At 35.7% G+C, this 25,272-nt stretch overlaps 2 protein-coding genes across 3 annotated transcripts in view; one reads left to right on the top strand and one right to left on the bottom strand.

The window, feature by feature from the left end:
• Positions 1-698, bottom strand: part of LOC127861894 (uncharacterized) — a 122,833-nt gene extending 122,135 nt beyond the window's left edge. The window contains exon 1 of the mRNA XM_052400623.1: positions 640-698. The gene's annotated coding sequence lies outside the window, so the exon portion shown is untranslated. The remainder of the gene's footprint in view (positions 1-639) is intronic.
• The window catches only part of LOC127861940 (ran-specific GTPase-activating protein-like), a 40,072-nt gene extending 14,800 nt beyond the window's left edge, over positions 1-25,272 (top strand). For both annotated transcript variants that reach the window (XM_052400694.1, XM_052400703.1), the window contains exons 2-6: positions 6,264-6,364; positions 16,334-16,491; positions 16,798-16,926; positions 17,528-17,614; positions 24,827-25,272. In XM_052400694.1, the coding sequence (XP_052256654.1) occupies positions 6,264-6,364; positions 16,334-16,491; positions 16,798-16,926; positions 17,528-17,614; positions 24,827-25,074 (723 nt within the window). In that variant the 3' untranslated portion in view covers positions 25,075-25,272. The remainder of the gene's footprint in view (positions 1-6,263; positions 6,365-16,333; positions 16,492-16,797; positions 16,927-17,527; positions 17,615-24,826) is intronic.

Raw genomic sequence — 25,272 nt, forward strand, 5'->3', positions numbered from 1 at the left:
ATTATCACTACACAGGGACCAATCAATCAAGATATCGATATCGTGTAGCCGCATTATCACTACACAGGGACCAATCAATCGAGATTATCAAATCTCGCGCACCGGTTTATTTCGCGTGCTGCATCGGGTTATCACGAGGTTGCGCATCCCTTTGTTTGTATAGGTCCCTGATTATTCTGCTACTTTTAACGCCTCTATTGATCTATTATCAATGTTAATTCAATCAGTGTTCAATCAAGCTCATCAATAGAGAAAGGAAGTTTATCATTGCTTCATTTTCATGATTTATCAATGAAATAGGTTGAGTGTGTTTATGTCATTTCAACATTATAATGTTAAATTTATTTAAACTGTCTTTGCATTTCTTTGAAATTGAATTTTAGTATTTTTATGTTGTAGCTTTTTTATAATATTTAGGGCCACGACTTTTTTTTTTATTGGTTTACAAAAATAATTTTGAAAATGGTCCATCGGGCGGTTGAAAAAAAAAAAAAAAAAAACATTGGAAAAATAAGTTAATACTAATAACATCAGAACAAAGACATCATATCTTTTATAACCTTAACACAGAGACGAAAAATCTAATTATGCAATGAAACACATCTATATCTTCAAATGAAATGAGTCACCTAAAAGCACCTTTTGTAACATCAGGCAATTTTAAACACTCCATTAAATGACATGCGTTCTTCTCCCATTAAAACGAAAAACTGCGCTTCATTTCCGTAATTCGATGCGCACCATTACGCAATGCGATGCCCGTTGCATAAATCTTATATAAGATAAACTACTCATACACAAAATTATGTGTTTGCTCTTATTGGACTTATGACATCGTCCATGAAAAAAATCAAGGTAGATCGATCCCCGCGTCGTCGCGGTAATGTTTGTTAAAGTTGTTGTTGTCATGAAAACTCGTTGATTTACAACGCAACACGTCTTTATTAAACTGACGCGAATTAATACAATCATATTTGTCAACTTGGCTTTTGCTTTATTTTGATAATTTAATCCAAAGTTTAATGTTAGCAAGTGTTTTTACTGGAATTGTAAACAAGGAGCCAGTTAAAGTCTTCCGAAAATGTGCAGTCTGTGTGAATTGACAGTTTGACGTCATCAAAGGAAAGCCGCTTGCTGTCTGAAGCAATAAAGCGACAAATTTCGCGCCGACAAAATTGGCTTCCTTTGTCTAGCAATCAACATGCCGAACCAATCGTGCGTTTGTTTCTCAATTGCAATCCTCCAATTTAATAATAGCACGTGCATAGTTCCGCCTTCGAATCTTTTGCAGAGAACGGAGGCGGAGTTTAACGGTTAATTGAGCTAGTATTTTTAATACGCAAGTTGAGTTCCGATTTGCCGAAATTACTCGGCCCTAAGCATTAAAACGACAAATACATTTATCAATGATTTTCCGAGATATACCGATTTGTTCCGATTTCCAAACTTTCTGTACAGTTCCAATAAACTATGGCGGACGTGTTTACAAAATTCCTAAACACATATATCGTAAATAATGGCAGTGTTTTATTGGATTATTTATACTAATTATCAAATTGCAAGGTAATACTTTTTATCTACTATAATATCGGGTATGTTTAATATAATAAACATGTTAAACAATATAGTTGCGTCACAGACTCGGAAATAAATTTTGATGCGGTCGACATTTTACTGACGCTGATTTTCCTATTGTCTGTAATTAAATAAATTTTGAGAAGTGCCCATAAAAGGACTGGTACATACTGTGTCACATTGAAAAATATCCCGATCTCTGTAATATATGTGAACCAATCGTTGATTGTACTTACTTGATTTTATTCGCAACCGTACTCAAACCGGATCGGTTTTTTTTCTCGTTTCGCTCGTTTTTCAGTGCGGTCGGGAATAAAATATATAAAAAAAAGACGATTTTCCGATTTTATTTTTTTTCCCATTTTCCAAAAGTTAGGGTCGGCGGTTTTGTAAACCAAGAAATATAAAAGTCGTGGCCTAGATAAAATTAATACTATATATACATAACCGGACTCAAATGTAAAAAAAAAACTCAGTCTTATTTGCATTTCTGAAAAAAAATCCACTTGAGGACTTAGGTATATTATTATTTTTGAACATTAAGACATATTAGCCAATACTTAAAAAGTATTAACAATAAAAAAACTAAGAATTATATTTCAAAATTAATCCTTACATTAATTTGAATTAAGTATTACAGTACATTTATTTTAAACATATTCTAAGCTACTTTTTATTTACTAATGCCAAAGTATTAATGTACAAAATGTAGAAAAATTACTAAATTTTTCAAGTGAATTATCACTTAATGTTTTTTAAAGTTAAACTGCTAAAGATTTAGATCACACAAAAAATGATAGCAAATTGAAATAAATTGCTTAAATTAGTGTGTGATTTAAATGTGTAGCAACCCAAATTTTGGATATTGATTATTTATTTTGAATTTAAAACAATTTAACAATTTCCAAATTGTAAAGTATAAATTTCAAAATGATCATGAAGCAATGAAAGTCAAATCAAAACTAACTCTGTTCATGACACTGGGACTGGGCAGGATATGGACAGGATGTGGAAATGGTCAGGTGTGAATGCCTAAGACATTCTTGTGAAAAATTCTTGCTAAATAACATGGGTGGAATGTGTCATCCTTTGGAATATGCCATCCTTGTTTATTTGAAAGAAGGTGCCAATCAACATCTTGGCTCATTTTTAACTGATCATTAAACAGAAACAGAAACACAACACAGATACTAATTAATTTATTTTATTTCAAATCATCAATTTTTATGTCCCCCACTATAGTAGTGGGGGACATATTGTTTTTGCCCTGTCTGTCTGTCTGTCTGTTGGTCTGTTTGCGCCAACTTTAACATTTTGCAATAACTTTTGCTATATTGAAGATAGCAACTTCATATTTGGCATGCATGTGTATCTTATGAAGCTGCACATTTTGAGTGGTGAAAGGTCAAGGTCATCCTTCAAGGTCAGAGGTCAAATATATGTGGCCAAAATAGCTCATTTTATGAATACTTTTGCAATATTGAAGATAGCAACTTGATATTTGGCATGCATGTGTATCTTATGGAGCTGCACATTTTGAGTGGTGAAAGGTCAAGGTCATCCTTCAAGGTCAGAGGTCAAATATATGTGGCCCAAATCGCTTATTTTATGAATACTTTTGCAATATTGAAGATAGCAACTTGATATTTGGCATGCATGTGTATCTTATGGAGCTGCACATTTTGAGTGGTGATAGTCAAGGTCATCCTTCAAGGTCAGAGGTCAAATATATGTGGCCCAAATCGCTTATTTTATGAATACTTTTGTTGCAATATTGAAGATAGCAACTTGATATTTGGCATGCATGTGTATCTCATGGAGCTGCAAATTTTGAGTGGTGAAAGGTCAAGGTCATCCTTCACAAGGTCAAGGTCATCCTTCACAAGGTCAAGGTCATATATAGGGGGACATTGTGTTTCACAAACACATCTTGTTATTCATAATATCATGGTACATGTATATATCAAGAACAATTTTTAGTTTTGTAAAACATTTAATGAAAGTTTAAATATATTTTCAACAGAAACACAACACAATTGCAAATTAATTAATTTTATTTTATTTCAAATCATCAATTTTTACCCATAATATTGTAGTATACAGCAAAAACAATTTTTAGTTTTGTAAAACATTTAATGAAAATTTAAATATATTTTTTTGTAATAAATATTAATTAAAATAAAAAAATATGTGTTAAAATTGTTACAATATTATCATTTCAGAAGTTATATCTGTACCAAGACATTTTTTGTATAAAATAATATTTTTTGTATGAAATAATATTTTAAATGAAGAATATTATTTAATTATCACCCAACAATGTTCCAGATCAATCATAAATGCAGTCTTCGAAATTAGCTTTGAAAAGTTACATGCCAGTCGGGCCAGTTACTTAGGAATTTGTACATGCCCAACATATTTTTTACATGCCCAAACTTTTTTAACCAAAATTATAACAAATCACAACATTTAACACTTACATGCTACACATAGTATAGCAGAACATTTGTTTCAATAGTAGTGAATACAACTACATCTAATCAGTCACTAGAATTAAGACGGTCGATCGTTACACCAGTGCTCTTGAAAAGAGCGTTCTCTGGTGTCCTCGTACCATTTCTTGGCTTCCTTTTTCTCTAAATCATTGTCAATTTTCTATTTTGGAAGTGCTTTATCGGGCTTAGCCCCATCAACATACCTAAGATACTGCATAGCCTCTATGGCGACAATAACATTTGTTTACATTGACAAAAACGGAAGCGTATTACTTGATTGAAATGATCGGTTCAAAAAGCATCTTCTGATTAATGTCTAGAGAAACCGTCGATAAGAACCGAATGTGACCGAACTGCATCGGTCAAAAACAATAACGATGACGTGTGAAAGCAGGTGTGTGTTGTTAAACCAATCGAATTTCATTGTTTTACAACTTACGACAAGGTGTTTGTTCGCAAAATTGAAAAATGGATCTGCAAATATCAAGAACCGCTTACGATTTTTTTTATAAACTGTCAATTGGCTTCAATAATTTACATGCCCGGCGGGCCACAAACGTGAATTTTTGTATGTGCCCGGCAGTAATTTTACTCGCCACGGGCGATCGGGCGTGTGCTAATTTCGAAGACTGTAAATGTGATAATTTAATCAAATTGTGTATTTAATCACTAGACATCAAACATTTCAATCAGTCTCAAGTTCTTATAAACAAAATATAGAAGTGTGAAAAACAACATCTTATGATCATTTCATAAATATTGAAGAATGATTAACAATCAATTTTTATTTAAATAGATTAACTTATAAACTAAAACAGAAACTTAAAATAATATGTCGCTATATTACTATTTCTTTCATAGTCTTATAGACTTACAACAAAATTTAATTAAAAATAACACTACTCACTGATAACGCAATAACAACACCAACATTTATTGGTATAACTAAATTGCTCCTTCATTAACGGTTCTTCAATCATATACTTACTTTTCTCCTACCTAAATATAGAGATAATAAAAAAAATGTTGGGAGGAGAAAAGTCTAGGGTTTGGAAGGAGAACAGACCAGGGGAGAAACGTCCAGGGGCAGAAAAGACCGGAAACCATCTGAAGTATTTTTTTTTATGGACAATATTGAGACTTAGTATAAGATAGACAGACATTCCCAAAAGTGTCAGAACTGACCAAAGTTTTAAAGACTGGTATGATTAAAAATGCTTTGTTGTAAGTCGGAATGTCCAGGAAATTATTCAAGAAGAGAAACGTATTCATTTGATAGAATTTAACTTTAAAAATGAGCGTAAATAAAATGCCAGCAGAAAAAATAACATTGTTCAGTTCCCCAGTTCAGCTCCCCAGATTAATATTTGGGGAATAGGGTTTTCACCCACTGATTTTGAAAAATAGGGCGATTTCATTCTTGAAATCAGGTTAAATGAGTTATAAAAATGCATACCTTAAAGTCATTGCTGCTTTACTTCTGTTGAAGCTGCACACTTGTATTGATTCAATAAAACTGTAAACTATCATATTAACTTTAATAAACTGATGTTTCATATTCATAACATCTTTAATCATTGAAACTGTCCATAATAAAAACTTTAAACTTAAAAAACCCTGATGTTAACTAACATCATTGTAACTGTCAAACATATCGAGTGATATTTTGGCGCAACAATCACGGACGTATTTCTTCCTCTCTTAGACATTTTTTCGTAACGAAATAAAAAACTGAAAGTACAGACGCTTTACAAAAACATGCACAATGAGTGACGACTTAAGTCATATTGAAAACGCATGCATGTCATAGTAAATAATTTGGCCATACGCTTTTTTAACTATGAAATCTAGTCCGCAGACTGTTGCCCTGCTCTGTCATCCACGCGCTTGCTTAATGTAACCGTCGCCGCGTTACCATAACTCCTAAGACTTAAACTAAAAAATGAGCGAAGCATTTTAGATCGAAGCTATTGTATAAGTGAAATTGGTTGTGTTTCCAATACGCATGATATTGTATTTTTTTGCGTTTTTAAACATTTTAATAGGGTGAAAGACGCAGATACGCAGCTTATCTGGGGCACTGATTGTTTTTTTGTTGTTGTTAATATTCATGATAGGTTTTTGCGCATGCATCCCTAAAAACTTCCTCGAATGCCATTTAATCTATGTCAACTATTTGTTACTATGTTACAGGAGGAAGTTGAATCTCCAGAGGTTCATTTTGAGCCACTGGTTCAGCTTAAGCCAGTTGAGGTTATTACAATGGAGGAGGAGGAGGAAGAATTGATTCAAATGTAAGTTGGGCAATAGGGGAGCGTTTTATCCAGTAAAAAGGCATTTAGGAATAGGAAATAATTTTTAACCAAAAGAATTCAAATTCTTCTGTTTGTTTGTTAAAATTTAGCTTTTAATTTGGTATATTTACAGCGATGTTTTTACTTCTTTATTAAGTACCGGAAAACGGAACAAGTCTTTCCCAATTAGGAAAAAGCTACAATTTTCCCAATTGCTGTCAAAAAAAATCCCAATTGAAGGTTTAAACAAATAAATAAAAAAATAAATATTTACAGTTTAAGCTCACCTGTCACGAAGTGACATGGTGAGCTTATGTGACCGTGTGATGTCCCGCGTCCATATGTATGTGCGTGTGTCCGTCCGTCAACAATTTGTTTGTGTAGACAGTAGAGGTCACAGTTTTCATCCAATCTTTATGAAATTTGGTCAGAATGTTTATCTTGAGGAAATCTGGGTTGGGATTGTATTTGGGTGATCTGGGGTCAAAAACTAGATCACTAGGTCAAAAACTCGGTCACATAATAGGTCAAATAATATAAAAACCTTGTGTAGACAATAGAGGTCGCAGTTTTCATCCAATCTTTATGAAATTTGGTCAGAATGTTTATCTTGATGAAATCTGGGTTGGGATTGTATTTGGGTCATCTGGGGTCAAAAACTAGGTCACTAGGTCAAATAATAGAAAAACCTTGTGTAGACAGTAGAGGTCACAGTTTTCATCCAATCTTTATGTAATTTAGTCAGAATGTTTATCTTGATGAAATCTGGGTTTGGATTGTATTTGGGTCATCTGGGTCAAAAACTAGGTCACTAGGTCAAACTAGGTCAAATAATAGAAAAACCTTGTGTAGACAGTAGAGGTCACAGTTTTCATCAAATCTTTATGAAGTTTGTTCAGAATGTTTATCTTGATAAAATCTGGGTTGGGATTGTATTTTGGTCATCTGGGGTCAAAAACTAGGTCACTAGGTCAAAAACTAGGTCAAATAATAGAAAAACCTTGTGTAGACAATAGAGGTAACAGTTTTCATCCAATCTTTATGAAGTTTGTTCAGAATGTTTACCTTGATAAAATCTGGGTTGGGATTGTATTTTGGTCATCTGGGGTCCAAAACTAGGTCACTTGGTCAAAAACTAGGTCAAATAATAGAAAAACCTTGTGTAGACAATAGAGGTAGCGGTTTTCATCTAATCTTTATGAAGTTTGTTCAGAATGTTTATCTTGATAAAATCTGAGTTGGGATTGTATTTGGGTCATCTGAGGTCAAAAACTAGGTCACTAGGTCAAATAATAGAAAAAACGTCAACAATTTGTTTGTGTAGACAGGCTTTTTCCGCCCTATGCCACGGGTCCGAAATTCGGCCCCATTCCCAATGCAAATCTGGTTGTTTTTTTCCCAATAGAAAAAAAATCCAAACTCCAAAAAAAAAAATCAAACAAAAAATTTTTTTTTTTTTTTTTTTAACCTGATCCGGTGTATAAAATAGAAAGTGTTGCATATTAAATTATCTAATGCCTTGAATTTGTTTTAAAACCTGTAAAATATGTTAATAATTATTTAAGACTTTCCCATTTTTATGTCCCCCACTATAGTAGTGGGGGACATATTGTTTTTATCCTGTCTGATGGTCTGTTGGTTGGTCTGTTGGTTGGTTGGTTGGTTTGCGCCAATGTTAACATATGCAATAACTTTTGCAATATTGAAGATAGGAACTTGATATTTGGCATGCATATGTATCTCATGGAGCTGCACATTTTGAGTGGTGAAAGGTCAAGGTCAAGGTCATCCTTCAAGGTCAAAGGTCAAATATATGGGTCAAAATCGCTCATTTAATGTACACTTTTGCAGTATTTCAATATTCAAGATAGCAACTTGATATTTGGCATGCATGTGTATCTCATGGAGCTTCACAATTTGAGTGGTGAAAGGTCAAGGTCAAGGTCATCTTTCAAGGTCAGATGTCAAATATATGTGGCCAAAATGGTTCATTTTATGAGTACTTTTGCAATATTGAAGATAGCAATTTGATATTTGGCATCCATGTGTATCTCATGGAGCTGCACATTTTGAGTGGTGAAAGGTCAAGGTCAAGGTCATCCTTCAAGGTCAGAGGTCAAATATATGTGGCCCAAATCGCTAATTTTATGAATACTTTTGCAATATTGAAGATAGCAACTTGATATTTGGCATGCATGTGTATCTCATGGAGCTGAACATTTTGAGTGGTGAAGGGTCAAGGTCAAGGTCATCCTACAAGGTCAAACGTCATATAGGGGGACATGGTGTTTCACAAACACATCTTGTTTCATCAAAATTCGCACGATTTTTTTCACCTCAAAAAAGGCCAGGCCTTTTCCCCAAATTCAGATTAAAAAACCTACACTTATCTCACATGTTCATAATACTTTGTAAATTTTAATAATAAGTTATCAAAATAGTCATTATTTACCAGTTAACGGCTTCTTTGAAATATAAAAAACACTATTAACATGCGATAATTTTTCCCCATTGAGCCAATTTTGCGAATAATTTTTTTCCCAAAATGGGGGTTTTCACGACGCGAAATTCCCAAAATTCCAGTGTGGCGTATTCCCAAAATGGAGCGGAAAAAGCCTGGTAGAGGTCACAGTTTTCATCCAATCTTTATGAAATTTGGTCAGAATGTTTATCATGATGAAATCTGGGTTGGGATTGTATTTGGGTCATCTGGGGTCAAAAACTAGGTCACTAGGTCAAAAACAAGGTCACAAGGTCAAATTATAGAAAAGCCTTGTATAGACAATAGAGGTCACAGTTATTCATGCAATCTTTATGAAATTTGGTCAGAATGTTTATCTTGATGAAATCTGGGTTGGGATTGTATTTGGGTCATCTGGGGTCAAAAACTAGGTCACTAGGTCAAATAATAGAAAAACCTTGTGGAGACAATAGAGGTCACAGTTTTCATCCAATCTATAAAATTTGATCAGAATGTTTATCTTGATAAAATCTGGGTTGGGATTGTATTTGGGTCACCTGGGGTCAATAACTAGATCACTAGGTCAAATAATAGAAAAACCTTGTGTAAAGAATAGAGGTCACAGTTTTCATCTAATCTTTATGAAATTTCATCAGAATGTTTATCTTGATGAAATCTGGGTTGGGATTGTATTTGGTTAGTCAGGTGAGCATTTCAGAGCCATCATGGCCCTCTTGTTTTAATAAAAGGCAACATACGTGCATAGTAGTTTCCCTATGCAGCTCTATCGCTTGAACCCCTATGCAGCTCTATCGCTTGAACTTAAGTAAATATAATAATTGACAACTTGACAACATTTATTTATCAATTTTAAAGTATTTGGGAGTATTTGGGAGCAAAAAATCAAATACACCAATTTCCCAACATGAAGACTTCACTGCACGAATCCCCTAATTTCAGGTTTTTTCCTGCACAATTTTTAAATTTAAAATTGGGCTGGTACAGATGCTTTTGGCGATTAGGCAGAAAAAAACGCTGATTTAGTTGCGACGTTAAGTTGAATGGGAATTTTACTTTTCCTAAGGAAGGAGTTCTTAACTCCTGATGTTCTTAGAGGTTTACTTAGAATTTGACTTGCTCTTGCTGGCAAGTCAAGTAACTAACACTTACTTGCCCCCAGTGATGAAATCTTTAACCAAAAATGATTTTGTTTATGTGTAAACAAGCACATGAATTGCGAAAATTCCTCAAGTAAAATGTATTAAACTAAGTAAATGATTCATTGAACAATTGTGTTCAGTTTACAGAAACAAATCACAACTTTTGTGTTCTTAAAAATCATTGAAAATTTTGTCACATTTTGAAACTAAACTTGTAGTGAAGAATAAGAAAACTGTTTTTGTTATTTTCCTTGTATATATACTCCAATATATCACGATTGGAGAGATCAAAAGATTGCGACTGCGATATGTCCGGTGCGCGATATAACTTGTCAGGTTATTCATTTATGTATATGTACGCATTTTTGCCATTTAAATAATTGTTTTGCCACTTTTAAATAATCTGAGCCATTTTGTTACCCTTCTTGAATCATAGTGTACAATGCGAATGTGATTCATATTTTTTCATGAAACTTGAAACATGGATAGATGGCAATATGGACATTATGCACGTCATTTCATTTTGTTCCTACATCAAGAATTCTGGTTGCTATGGCAACACATATTCATTTTTTTTTTTGAGTTACCCGACCCAGATTTCTGAAGGTGGGTAGGTAGGTAGGTTTTTTAGCTCATCTATTTTTTGAAAAAAAATTATGAGCTATTGTCATCACCTTGGCGTCGGTGACTCCCGGTGTTGGTGTCGGCGTCCGGTTAAGTTTTGCGTTTAGGTCCACTTTTCTCATAAAGTATCAATGCTATTGCATTCAAACTTGGCACACTTACTTACTATCATAAGGGGACTGGGCAGGCAAAGTTAGATAACTCTGGCTTGCATTTTGACAGAATTATGTGCCCTTTTCATACTTAACAAAAATTTTGGTTAAGTTTTGTGTCTAAGGTCCCATTTATTCCTACAGTATCAAAGCCAGGGGTGGCGAAATCTCAAAAAACTATACTTGTCCGCGGACAACCATTTAGGAAATTTAGATTGTCCGTTGCTGAACTACACTTGTCCGTTAGTGTTTATATAAATTATACACGCATATTTTGATTAATTTAATATAATGTGGAATATATCAAAATGAGTATGATTTGCTTGTTTTGTTTATAGTTGTATTTCAATGGTACATTCATTATAGCAGCATATTGTAAACAATATAAACACTTTCTAAAACGTTTAATCTTGCAAAGCTAGTGTTATTAAAACATGTGTTGAACATAAGTACATCGTAATCTTAACAAACTAAACTAGTCCAATATGTGGACCTCATAAAACTGAGGCTGTGCACCGCTACTGGTAGCAATTTGATTATCATCAACTGGTAACAATTGAAAATCTGTGAGCCGAGTTTCTTGAAAAGTTTCGGTGCGTTTACTTAGATCATATTTTTTTATCATAATCTTTCTTTTTTTTTTGGGAGGTGGACTGCTCAAAGCTTCGGGTTTCTGCTCCGTTGTTGAAGATTAAAAAAAAACACTAAATGTTCCATTTTTACCATTAAAGTCGTCTTAAATAACTAGGTAGACCGTGTTTTCATTATCTTAGTTTGATACTTTTTATTTCCGTCTGATTGTAAAAATAAAGAAACCAGTCTGTACACTGTCTAACAGTCGGGCCGAATGTCGAAAATGCGGCATGCTCTCGGTCTCTTATAGAATAAGGGAGATCACTGCACAGGAGAGTGCCCGTATGTTAGCTTGATTGCTCCGCAAATAGCACTGACAATGTTATCGCGAGTCAACATCCGGTTTTGTAAAACTTAATTACGGCTTTAATACAATGTATTTTTGTGTATACCTGGACCCGAATTTTAAAAAACTTGTTGTCCACGGACAACTTAATTGAAAACAATCAGTTGCCCAGATAAGCAAATGTACGACTCGGGCAACTCGGACATTTGACTTCGCCACCCCTGAAAGCTATTGCTTTCATACTTGCAACACTTATTAACTATCATAAGGGGACTGTGCAGGCAAAGTTATGTAACTCTGACTGGCATTTGGACGGAATTATGGGCCCTTTATACTTAGAAAATTCAATTTTCCCTATTTGGCTTTAGAGAAACCTTGTAAACACTCTAGAAGTCACAATTTTTGGCCAATCATCATGAAAGTTGGTCAAAACATTGGTTTTATTGATTTTTCGGACGAGTTTGAAAATGGTCGGGATCGGTGAAAAAAACATGGCCGCCAGTGGGCGGGGCATTTTTCTCTATATGTATATAGTGAAAACATGTGAACACAGAAGTCACATTTTTGACCCAATTTTCATGAAATTTGCTCTGAACATTTGTTTCCTTGATACGAGAATCGAGTTCAAAAATGGTTCTGGTCAGCAGGGGTGTCAATTTTCCGGATTATTCCGGAAATCCGAATTTGAGCCATCCAGGGTTGATTTTGAGGTGAATGTAAATCCGATGAGTTTGTTTAAGGCGGGTGGGGGTAGGGACAAATTTTTTTTAGTGCGGGATCATTTCAGAACGAATATTGTTATAGCATCATCGGCATTCCGGACATTTGCGCCTGGTACCGATTTTATTTATTGATTTCTGATTGGTAAGCGGCTGGCACTGACATGAGCACTAACTGGCTAAGTAAAGCACTGCAATATCATATTTTAAAACAATATGTTTATCAAATTATATATTGACTGCGTATTTGCTAGGTTACTGGTTACTGGTTTTCATTTTTTGCAGTCAAACGATATGCATATTTTATTTCATTTGCAAATGATGTATCGCAACATGTTTTCGGACAGTCGTTTTCGGATACGCTGGTTTGTCGATTTCAAGTTAATTTCGAAGTTCTTAATATCATTTGTTTAGAATGACAAATACACCTGCGGTGTTACGGATGGTTTGGTTTATAATATTTCGCATTGTACTCACCAGAAATTGCACCTAGAAAGACTATAAAAAAAGAACAATATGCTAGGGCTAGGGGGGTTGAGCCCTCTCTTCCCTTTATCCTACGGCCTAATTTTCCGGATTTCAAATTTGGGACAATTGACACCCCTGGTCAGTTGAATAACATGGTTGCTGGGAGTGGGGCAGTTTTCTCATTATGCCCCCCCCCCCTTTCGAAGAAGAGGGGGTATATTGTTTTGCTACTGTCAGTCCGTCTGTCCACCAGATGGTTTCCGGATGATAACTCAAGAGCGCTTATGCCAAGGATCATGAAACTTCTTAGGTACATTGATCATGACTAGCAGATGACCCCTATTGATTTTCAGGTCACTAGGTCAAAGGTCAAGGTCACGATGACCAGAAATAGTAAACTGGTTTCCGGATGATAACTCAAGAACACTTATGCCTAGGATCATGAAACTTCATAGATACATTGATCATGACTCGCAGATGACCCCTATTGATTTTCAGGTCACTAGGTCAAAGGTCAAGGTCACGGTGACCCAAAGCAGTAAAATGGTTTCCGGATGATAACTCAAGAACGCTTATGCCTAGGATCATGAAACTTCATAGATACATTGATCATGACTCGCAGGTCAAGGTCACAGTGACCTGAAATAGTAAAATGGTTTCTGGATGATAACTCAAGAACGCTTATGCCTAGGATCATGAAACTTCATAGGTACAATGATCATGACTTGCAGATGACCCCTATTGATTTTCAGGTCACTAGGTCAAAGGTCAAGGTCACGGTGACCTAAAATAGTAAAATGGTTTCTGGAGGATTACTCAAGAACGCTTATGCCTAGGTTCATGAAACTTCATAGGTACATTGATCATGACTCGCAGATGACCCCTATTGATTATCAGGTCACTAGGTCAAAGGTCAAGGTCACAGTGCCAAAAAACGTATTCACACAATGGCTGTCAAGGTCACGGTGACTCAACTTAGAAAAATGGTTTCCGGATGATAACTCAAGATTGCTTACGCCTAGGATCATGAAACTTCATAGGTACATTGATCATGACTCGCAGATGAAATAATGATGAAATTTGACCAGGATGTTTGTCTTGACAATATCTAGGTCAAGTTTGACATTTGGTAAAGATTAAATGAACCGACTCCTCTCAGGTGAGCGAACTAGGGCCTCTTTGCCCTCTTGTCTTAATAATACTTTGAAAGTACAAATATTTGAATTTCACACTGTTGTCTTGCAGTGATTTTTTTACCTGCGAGTCCTGAGTCCAGGACTCACAAAAACCTCTGGGGATGCAAAGTTTCGAATTATGTGAGTCCTAAAAATGCATTGAAATTTCTAAAAAAATTAGCTAGTTTAATATAATATTTGGACTCGTTCTTTCAATTCGGGGACTCCTAGATTCGCAAGTTTACGAGTCCCAGGACTCAGATGAGAAAATTTGTAAAAATATCACTGGTTTTGTATGCATTAAGTTATAATATATAGAAAATGTAAACATATGCAGGTAGAATTTCAGCAGAGCTGGTGAGATACAACTATGCTTGACACTCAGTGTTTGCACAAAAACCCTGCATTACAATTTTCCAGCCAGACATTACTTTGTATTAATATTACTGGATAGAAAAGGTTAAATATTCAATATACATGAGTAACTGTTATACAGGGCCCTCACACTACTTTGGGGGAAGGGGTCCGCAGCCCTTAGGAGGGGGAATTTTCGCGGCGTTTCCCTTTTTACTCTCTCATTATTTCATTTGTACATGTTTGCACTATATTCATTGCATTTTTCATAATTTAGTATGTTTGAAAAGATTAAATTGAAATAGAATTGAGATATAATTATCATGAGACACATCTTTCTATTAAAAAAAAAAAAAAAAATTTTTATTTTTTTTTTAGGGGGAATTTTCCCCCCAAAAGGGGAAAAAAGTATACTTTTCAGGTGGGGGACTGCCGTCGAAATTCGGCGGCAGATTTGATAGATTGAGAGCCCTGGTTATACCATCAGGTGTTATGACTGATCCACAGCTGTATGTGTATTTCTCAAGCAGGCATTTCAGGCTCCTTTCCTCCCTTGTCGTGAGGGCCTTTTTGCTATAGATACACCGCGGCTTGTCACACTCGAAGCATGAGACAGTGCTGCGTACATTAATTTTCTTATTTAATTTGTTACAACTGGTTTTTTAGTACCTACGCTTTGCAGATTGACAGATACGCAGAAAGTTATTTCGTTGTCTTCCGACAATGACTTCCACGACGCCATGTTTCAACAACCGTGTAGAAATTGACAATAAAATCAGAAGCGCACCTAAATCAAGCGTTTTAGGATCAAAGATAAATGAGCAGAAAGAAAAACGAGCGAATCGAAAATACGATCAATGGCCGGTTTCAGTGAATGAAAAAAAAAAGACTCCTGGAAGGTTTTAAAAAAAATCGTGTTGCGGGAATTTCAGTGAGTCGGTCGGGTAACTCCAAACAAACAATTTATTAAGGTCAGCCCAGGGGACCATATTGCTTGGCAATCTCTTGTAATATGTGGTAATCATACTATAAACATGCATTGTAGCTCCAATATGGGACACAAACCTGCATTATAAATAAATTCAATGCTCATTTAAATATTGCCATGTTGTGTTGTCATTGCATCATCGCCAATACATGCAGTTGAATTTGTCCGCATCGACAACATACTTACCGCTTTTGTAAAATAAAAACATAAATATACATGTATATATGTAGATGTGACTCATTTTTTATGCCCCTGGATCGAATGATCGGGGGTATATTGTTTTTGGCCTGTCTGTCTGTCGTTGTATGTGTCTGTCTGTCATTGTATGTGTCTGTCACAAACTTTAACCCGGATTAAACTTTTGCAATAACTTTTGCGATATTGAAGATAACAACTTGATATTTGACATGCATGTGTATCTCATGGAGCTGCACATTTTGAGTGGTGAAAGGTCAAGGATCAAATATATTACTTCAAAACATCGCAATAGGCAGGGCTTTTCATCAGGAAATTGGGAAGAGACCCTAGCCTTTCATATTGGGAATTTCATGCGCGATAACTGCTCATTTTGGGAAGGCTGTGTTTTTAAAAGTGTTGAAACAGGGTCTTTTTCATTGTGCAGACGTATTTAAAGACACATTGTGGTGCATTCTTAATCATATTAGAGCTCATTGCTTTTAATTTGGGAGATGCCCAATATGTCTAAAAAAATAATATTTTTTTTTTACAATTTGGGAAATTCTTCTATCAATTTTGGGGAAATTGACCTTATTTTCAATTGGAAAGTGGCCAAATTTTGGCCCCTGTTATATAAGGGTGAAAAGCTCTGATAGGGGGCATCGTGTTTCTGACAAACACATCTCTTGTTCATAATCATTATGAGACTTTCAGAACAATTCTTCAAATGATGCCCGATAAAATAATGTGGTTTATTGTAACATTTTCACAGGAGAGCCAAGCTGTTCCGTTATGACAATTCACTCGATCCACCAGAGTGGAAAGAACGTGGCACGGGAACAGCAAAGATGTTGCGGCACAAGAAGTCAAATCTTGTACGAGTTCTAATGAGGAGAGACAAAACACACAAACTGTGTGCAAATCATTATGGTTAGTTGATTTAAGTGTTGTATTAAATAAAATACTAAAAACAGGTAAGAGTCTACATTTAAGTAAAGACTAAATAATGTTTAACTGTAACATGCAAAAAGATGTTGCTACAACAGTTATTTTAGCTCACCTTAGCACATTGTGCTCATGGTGAGTTTTTGTGATCGCTTTTTGTCCATTGTGGGTTGCGCAGCGAGTGCATTTATGTAATGTTTATGTAAAATGCTGTTATGGCATGTAAATGTAGTTATGCAATGCTGCTACATGTATATAGGGTTAAAATATGCAGAATACATTGCGCTTCAGTTCAGCCGGAGATGGAGCTGAAGCCAAACTGTGGTAGTGACAAGGCTTGGGTATGGACAACACAGGCTGACTTCTCAGAGGATGAATCCAGGCCTGAACTTCTCGCAATTAGGTTCGCAAACGCTGAAAGTAAGTTAACCATTTCCTCCTCGAAAGACTATAAAATGACAGAAAATGGTGACAAGTTAGGGCTTTGGGCGGGGGGGGGGGGGGGGGTGGGGGCAGGGCCGGGTTGTTCTCAGCCTTTTATCCCTGCAGCCCCAGATTCCAAGCCTAATTTTCTGGATTTTAAATTTGGAACGATTGCCAACCCTGTCCTAAATGCAAACAGGTTATCAGTATTCTGTGGGATGGTATTGAAGGCTTTAAAACTTGGAATGTATTAAGAAAAGTCTAAAACTTCATATGATTTTCGTAGGGACTATTAACACGTGAAAATGCATATCTGAGTTGTAAAGGGTTCATGCAAGGTAATGAGTGTCACAGTGTATAAAGTTTAAAATTCATTTCAAGCAAATATTTCATATAGGTAAATATGTACACATGTAAACATAATTTGCAAATATAGATGATAAAATTGAATGTGCTTTGGATTGGAAAACCTGGTCGATGTGAAACTTACTACAGTTTTGTTATTTCAGCAATAACACAAATTTCAAAAAGAATGCCTTTGTTTTTAAGTAAAAAAAAATGTTTACTTAAGTTATAGGTTTATTTTGATGATTTGTAGATGCTCAGAAGTGGAAACAGGTATTTACAGATGCTCAGGACATTATGAAGGAAGCAATACCAAAACACAATGAACAAGTTTGCAAAGGTAAAGACAGGCTTTTAATTTTACTACATGTATATTCAGCATTTCAGGTTGTGACAAAATCCTAAATATTATATGTCAGGGAGCACACTTACCACTTTTATGATATTTTTTGTTTCAATGAAGTCTGTTCGTAGCAGAAATGCAGTTTATGTGGAAAGTGTCTTCCCGTGTAGGTTTGCCACTCTGGAACCTGTGACGACAGTTCGAATCTCAATTTATGTATGGCTTAATTAAATTTAATCAAGAAATAACATTTTTAGCTCATTTTTTTTTTGAAAAAAAATTATGAGCTATTGTCATCACCTTGGCGTCGGCGTTGGCGTCCGGTTAAGTTTTGCGTTTAGGTCCACTTTTCTCAGAAAGTATCAATGCTATTGCATTCAAACTTGGTACACTTACTTACTATCATGAGGGGACTGGGCAGGCAAAGTTAGATAACTCTGGCGTGCATTTTGACTGAATTATGTGCCCTTTTTATACTAAGAAAATTGAAAATTTTGGTTAAGTTTTGCATTTAGGTCCACTTTTTTCAGAAAGTATCAATGCTATTGCATTCAAACTTGGTACACTTACTTACTATCATGAGGGGACTGGACAGGCAAAATTAGATAACTCTGGCGTGCATTTTGACAGAATTATGTGCCCTTTTTATACTTAGAAAATTGAAAATTTTGGTTAAGTTTTGTGTTTAGGTCCATTTTATTCCTTAAGTATCAAAGCTATTGCTTTCATACTTGCAACACTTACTAACTATCATAAGGGGACTGTGCAGGCAAAGTAATGTAACTCTGACTGGCATTTTGACAGAATTATGTGCCCTTTTTATACTTAGAAAATTGAAAATTTGGTTATGTTTTGTGTTTCGGTCCACTTTATTCCTACAGTATGAAAGCTATTGCTTTCATACTTGCAACACTTATTAACTATCGTAAGGGGACTGTGCAGGCAAAGTTATGTAACTCTGACTGGCATTTGGATGAAATTATGGGCCCTTTATACTTAGAAAATTGAAAGTTTGGTTAAGTTTTGTGTTTTGGTCCACTTTACCCCTAAAGTATCATAGATATTGCTTTCATACTTGGAACACTCACAAACTATCATAAGGGTACAGTAAAAGGACAAGTTGCATTACTCTGGATGTCATTTTTACAGAATTATGGCCCTTTTTTGACTTAGTAACTTTGAATATATGGTTAAATTTTGTGTTTCGATCCACTTTACTTCTTAAGTATCAAGGCTATTGCTTTCAAACTTCAAATACTTTCATGCTATCATGAGGTTACTGTACCTGGCAAGTTGAATTTTACCTTGACCTTTGAATGACCTTGACTTTCAAGGTCAAATTATTAAATTTTGCTAAAATTGCCATAACTTCTTTATTTATGATTACAATTGATCGATACTTTGACAAAACTACTCTTACCTGACATACCACAATAGACTCCACCCAAACCATCGCCCGTGACACCCCCTTCCCCCCCCACCCGATTCCCCCCCCCCCCCCCTTATTTTTTTTTTAAGATCATCTCACAAATGACCACCACACCCTCACACTATACACCCCCCCCCACCCCACCCCCTCCCCAAATTATTTTTTTTTAAACGGTTCAAAAACAAAACTATTTATTTTGATTATTTTATGTTTGAAATACCGTCCAACCATCGCACCCAAGAATCCCCCCCCCCCCCCCCAACCCCCTCCCCCCACCCGAATCCCCCCCCCCCCCCCCCCCCCCCCCCTAATTTTTTTTTTTTTTTTTTTAAGATCATCTCACAAATTACCACCACACCCTCACAATTTACCCCACCACCTCAACCCCCCCCCCCCCCCATTTTTTTTTTTAAACGGTTAAAAAACAAATATTTATTTTTATTATTTTATGTTTGAAATACCGTCCAACCATCGCACCCAAGAATCCCCACACCCCCCCCCCACCCCCCCCCCCTTCATTTTTTTTTCTCCTTTTTTTCGCATTTTTGGAAGATAGTGTAATAAATGTCCACACCCCCACACAATGCACCCCTCTTCACTCCACCCCTCCCTCCTTTGTGATTGAAAATGAGAGTCCCTTCACCTTTAAAAAGAAAATAGATGAGCGGTCTGCACCCGCAAGGCGGTGCTCTTGTTCTATCATGTTTTGTTTTTGAATAACCCATAGTAAGAAGTATAGATGCATATGAATTAAATCACGAGTGCGAAGCAGGAGTGATTTGATAGCATGCATCTATACTCCTTACTGTGGGTTTTCTCAATGTTGTCTTTATTGCAAGATAACTTGCTAAAAAAATCCTAATAAAACTTGGATAAATATTTTTCGAGTTGGCAAAAAATGGTGTGATAAGTACCTCCTTAATTTCAAGCTGGTTTATCTGAAAAATAATTTATTAATAACGTTACATTGGTTTAATGGGCCAGCTAGCTCAGGAAGTAGAACGCTGGATTACAAATCAAAAGATCATGGGTTCATTCTGTAAACATTTCTTGTGAGAAGATGGCAACTTTTGCCCTACATCTAATTCAAGTACGGCAGTCTTAAGTTACTACCATAAGTTACTACCATAAGTTACTACCATAAGCTACTACCATAAGCTACTACCATAAGCTACTACCATAAGCTACTACCATAAGTTACTACCATAAGTTACTACCATAAGTTACTACCATAAGTTACTACCATAAGTTACTACCATAAGGTACTACCATAAGGTACTACCATAAGTTTCTACCATAAGTTACTACCATAAGTTACTACCATAAGTTACTACCATAAGTCAGGCATGGCGAAATTAGAAAAATTCTGCCGGTCATCCGTAAAGCAACAACAACTTAACTAGAAAATTCAAAAATGGCAGCGATCACATCTTGATCTCTTTATTCAACCGGCCGTTAAATTGATTTTAATCGCTTAGAGGTTACACTGGCAGCTAATTGGTGTTAATCGGTTGTGTAATGTCAATCATGTTGTGAAAAATTCACGTGTCAGTTTTTATTACATGTATTCCCTATTAGAACGGTTCGGTGCGATAATTTCAATAACGTATGTGCAAGCCGAATAATTATCAAATTAAAGTTATTCGAAACGATTTAAACATTCTTACTTTAATATGATTGCAGTTTGGAGCGGCTGTTAAAATATACTGCGCACAGTACAAAACACGTTACCTGACATTTAATGATTAAGGCATTTCATTTTTCAGAACGTTTACTAGTAATTAATTAAATAAAAAAGACGATTTATTTACATGCTAACGCAGTGTAATTGTTAACAGAGATTCATTTTCATTTTTGACCAGTATCAGAAAGTTCCCGGGAAGCACGTTTTTTTACATGGCACTGCATATGATGCAATAAAAACATTTCTTTGTACATGTATCGTATTGCATTCAATCTAAATTTAAATTCGCTCGTCCAATGAAAGCTCTGCCCCATAATGCACTGTACTCTTTACACTTATGAAAAATGGCGTATGCATATGGTTGTGTTGATCACGATACCATATTTTATTGTCCTTATCCTACTCGAAAAATATGTAAAAGCTATCAAGATCTTTTTTGTTAGAACGCAGTTGGCGATTTTGCAAACGAGTTTAAAGTAGGTGTTGTGTAACAAGTTGGATTTGCTAATTGTACGTAACAAACCTACAGCAAACATCAAAACAACGAGCGATTTCATGTTCACGATGTAGTAAGCGATTTGCTCTTCAAATTTTCAACTTGAAAAAAAAAGATTTGTTTGCAATCATTTCACATTTTGCCGGTCACCAGGACCGACATTCTTGTTAAACCTGCCGGACCAAATTGAAATCTGCCGGTCAGGACCGGCGGACCGGCAATTTCGCCAAGCCTGATAAGTTACTACCATAAGCTACTACCATAAGCTACTACCATAAGCTACTACCATAAGCTACTACCATAAGCTACTACCATAAGCTACTACCATAAGCTACTACCATAAGCTACTACCATAAGCTACTACCACAAGCTACTACCACAAGCTACTACCACAAGCTACTACCATAAGCTACTACCATAAGCTACTACCATAAGCTACTACCATAAGCTACTACCATAAGCTACTACCATAAGCTACTACCATAAGCTACTACCATAAGCTACTACCATAAGCTACTACCATAAGTTACTACCATAAGCTACTACCAAAAGTTACTACCATAAGTAACTACCATAAGTTACTACCATAAGCTACTACCATAAGCTACTACCATAAGCTACTACCATAAGTTACTACCATAAGTTACTACCATAAGTTACTACCATAAGTTACTACCATAAGTTGCTACCATAAGGTGCTACCATAAGGTGCTACCATAAGTTACTACCATAAGTTACTACCATAAGTTACTACCATAAGTAACTACCATAAGTAACTACCATAAGTAACTACCATAAGTTACTACCATAAGTTACTACCATAAGTTACTACCATAAGTTACTACCATAAGTTACTACCATAAGTTACTACCATAAGTTACTACCATACGTTACTACCATACGTTACTACCATACGTTACTACCATACGTTACTACCATACGTTACTACCATACGTTACTACCATACGTTACTACCATACGTTACTACCATACGTTACTACCATACGTTACTACCGTACGTTACTACCGTACGTTGCTACCGTACGTTGCTACCGTACGTTGCTACCGTACGTTGCTACCGTAAGTTGCTACCATAAGTTGCCACCATAAGTTACCACCATAAGGTGCCACCATAAGGTGCTACCATAAGTTACTACCATAAGTTACTACCATAAGTTACTACCATACGTTACTACCATACGTTACTACCATACGTTACTACCATACGTTACTACCGTACGTTACTACCGTACGTTACTACCGTACGTTGCTACCGTACGTTGCTACCGTACGTTGCTACCGTACGTTGCTACCGTACGTTGCTACCATAAGTTGCTACCATAAGTTGCCACCATAAGTTACCACCATAAGGTGCCACCATAAGGTGCCACCATAAGTTACTACCATAAGTTACTACCATAAGTTACTACCATAAGTTACTACCATAAGTAACTACCATAAGTTACTACCATAAGTTACTACCATAAGTTACTACCATAAGTTACTACCATAAGTTACTACCATAAGTTACTACCATAAGTTACTACCATAAGTTACTACCATACGTTACTACCATACGTTACTACCATACGTTACTACCATACGTTACTACCATACGTTACTACCATACGTTACTACCATACGTTACTACCATAAGTTACTACCATAAGTTACTACCATAAGTTACTACCATAAGTAACTACCATAAGTTACTACCATAAGTTACTACCATAAGTTACTACCATAAGTTACTACCATAAGTTACTACCATAAGTTACTACCATAAGTTACTACCATAAGTTACTACCATACGTTACTACCATACGTTACTACCATACGTTACTACCATACGTTACTACCATACGTTACTACCATACGTTACTACCATACGTTACTACCATACGTTACTACCATAAGTTACTACCATAAGTTACTACCATAAGTTACTACCATAAGTTACTACCATACGTTACTACCATACGTTACTACCATAAGTTACTACCATAAGTTACTACCATAAGTTACTACCAGGGATCATTTTTTTTTCGGTTTTGACGGTCCTAGACCGATTGGGGTCATGAAAGACCGATTGAAAATCCCTATCAGTCGGTCCGATTCTGTTTGCTATTAAAATTCCCATGTCATGAAATCGATTACACAGTGTACATGCTAACACACCCTAATGACATTCTTATCTCGATTAGGTGTAATAAACCATTCGCTGCGGTCTCTAAACCGGTCAGGACCAGTTTATTGCACGACAGACCAAGATTCAAAAACTTGTGAACAGCGGATTAAAGACGCATCCGAAAAGACGCGTCTGAATGCACGCGCTGTAACTAAATAAAACATGCCGATACATTTTCCACCAGCGTAATAATCCGGTAATATAATTATGAATGAAAGTCGCGGATCTGATCGACAGAACAGCCGAAAGTTATTTTTATGGGCGGACCTTCACATAAAATAGTACTCAAGAAAAATAATATACATTGAATAAATCTTTAGTAAAACCGTGTTAGAATCGAAATAATTCGTGTACTTTATACTTTGTTGCTGAATAACTCACGACCGGAAAATTAGATGCGTGGTTTCAAATGCTTCGCTGTCGTGATTAAATCCCTACGCATCTAAACTATCGGACGTGCGTTATTTGACAACAAATTATTTCTTAATTATTTGGTTTGTTGTTGTCAGTAGCCAATCTACGCACAGACAGTTGTTTGGTTCAGTCCATGTTTGTAAGATATTATCGAGTCGACAACAATTTAAAACATCGGTATAGACTTACACAGATTAATAATATTGACAACGATGAAAAAAGTCTGATAAAACAGCGCACGAAACAACAATGAAATACCAAATGATTAAACCAGTTGAGAAAACTCGTTCCGTTTAAAAAAAATGCCTAAGGGAATTTTACTTGTACATGTATTATACCAACTTCATGAATGGCAAAATCAATGGTATATATTTTAACGTAATTTGTCATGATTTCGGATACACATTTTCGGATACTTTTCCCCATTTATATCCGGACCGATTGATGTTGCGGGAAAATATGATCCCTGGTTACTACCATAAGTTACTACCATAAGTTACTACCATAAGTTACTACTATAAGTTACTACCATATGTTACTACCATAAGTTACTACCATAAGTTACTACCATAAGTTACTACCATAAGTTACTACCATAAGTTACTACCATAAGTTACTACCATAAGTTACTACCATAAGTTACTACCATATGTTACTACCATATGTTACTACCATATGTTACTACCATAAGTTACTACCATAAGTTACTACCATAAGTTACTACCATAAGTTACTACCATAAGTTACTACCGTAAGTTACTACCGTAAGTTACTACCGTAAGTTACTACCGTAAGTTACTACCATAAGTTACTACCATAAGTTACTACCATAAGTCACTACCATAAGTTACTACCATAAGTTACTACCATAAGTTACTACCATAAGTAGGTAGATTTAGTAAACAGGCTAATCCTGATTAGTGTGAGTTGGTTAACTTACAACACTTTGACTTACACAATTTGGTTTGTTTTATAAGTGTGTGTTTGGTGCATTGCAGCCCCTGGAAGTCAACCTTTTCAGAAGGCAACAGAAGTGAGCAAGAAAGAAGAAGTCTCCACATCTGGTTCTGGGGATGTTACAACCAGTGCTAAAACGGATTGCATCAAGGAAGATGCTGAGAAAGTGGCAGACAAGTTAGAATCATTGACTGTGAAAGACTCTGAGAAAAAGGCAGAAACGGACACAGTAAAGACTCAAGATAACAAAACTGATGATGAAAAATGTATAAGTGTTGAGAAGGCTTGATGGCATTTTTTTATATAGGTTATGTTGCGAACATGCTTACTGTCCAAAAAGTGATTTTGTTTCAATTTTGTCAAGTATCAACTGCTGATTTTCTTAATAATTATGAAGTTTTTTCAAGGAATTAGGTCTATACTTGCAAGTACTTCAGTTCAGAAAGCTGTTTTATATTAAAATGAAGAAATTCAATTTTATAACCTT

Source organism: Dreissena polymorpha, chromosome 1, assembly GCF_020536995.1.
Source record: "Dreissena polymorpha isolate Duluth1 chromosome 1, UMN_Dpol_1.0, whole genome shotgun sequence".
Taxonomy (NCBI): domain Eukaryota; kingdom Metazoa; phylum Mollusca; class Bivalvia; order Myida; family Dreissenidae; genus Dreissena; species Dreissena polymorpha.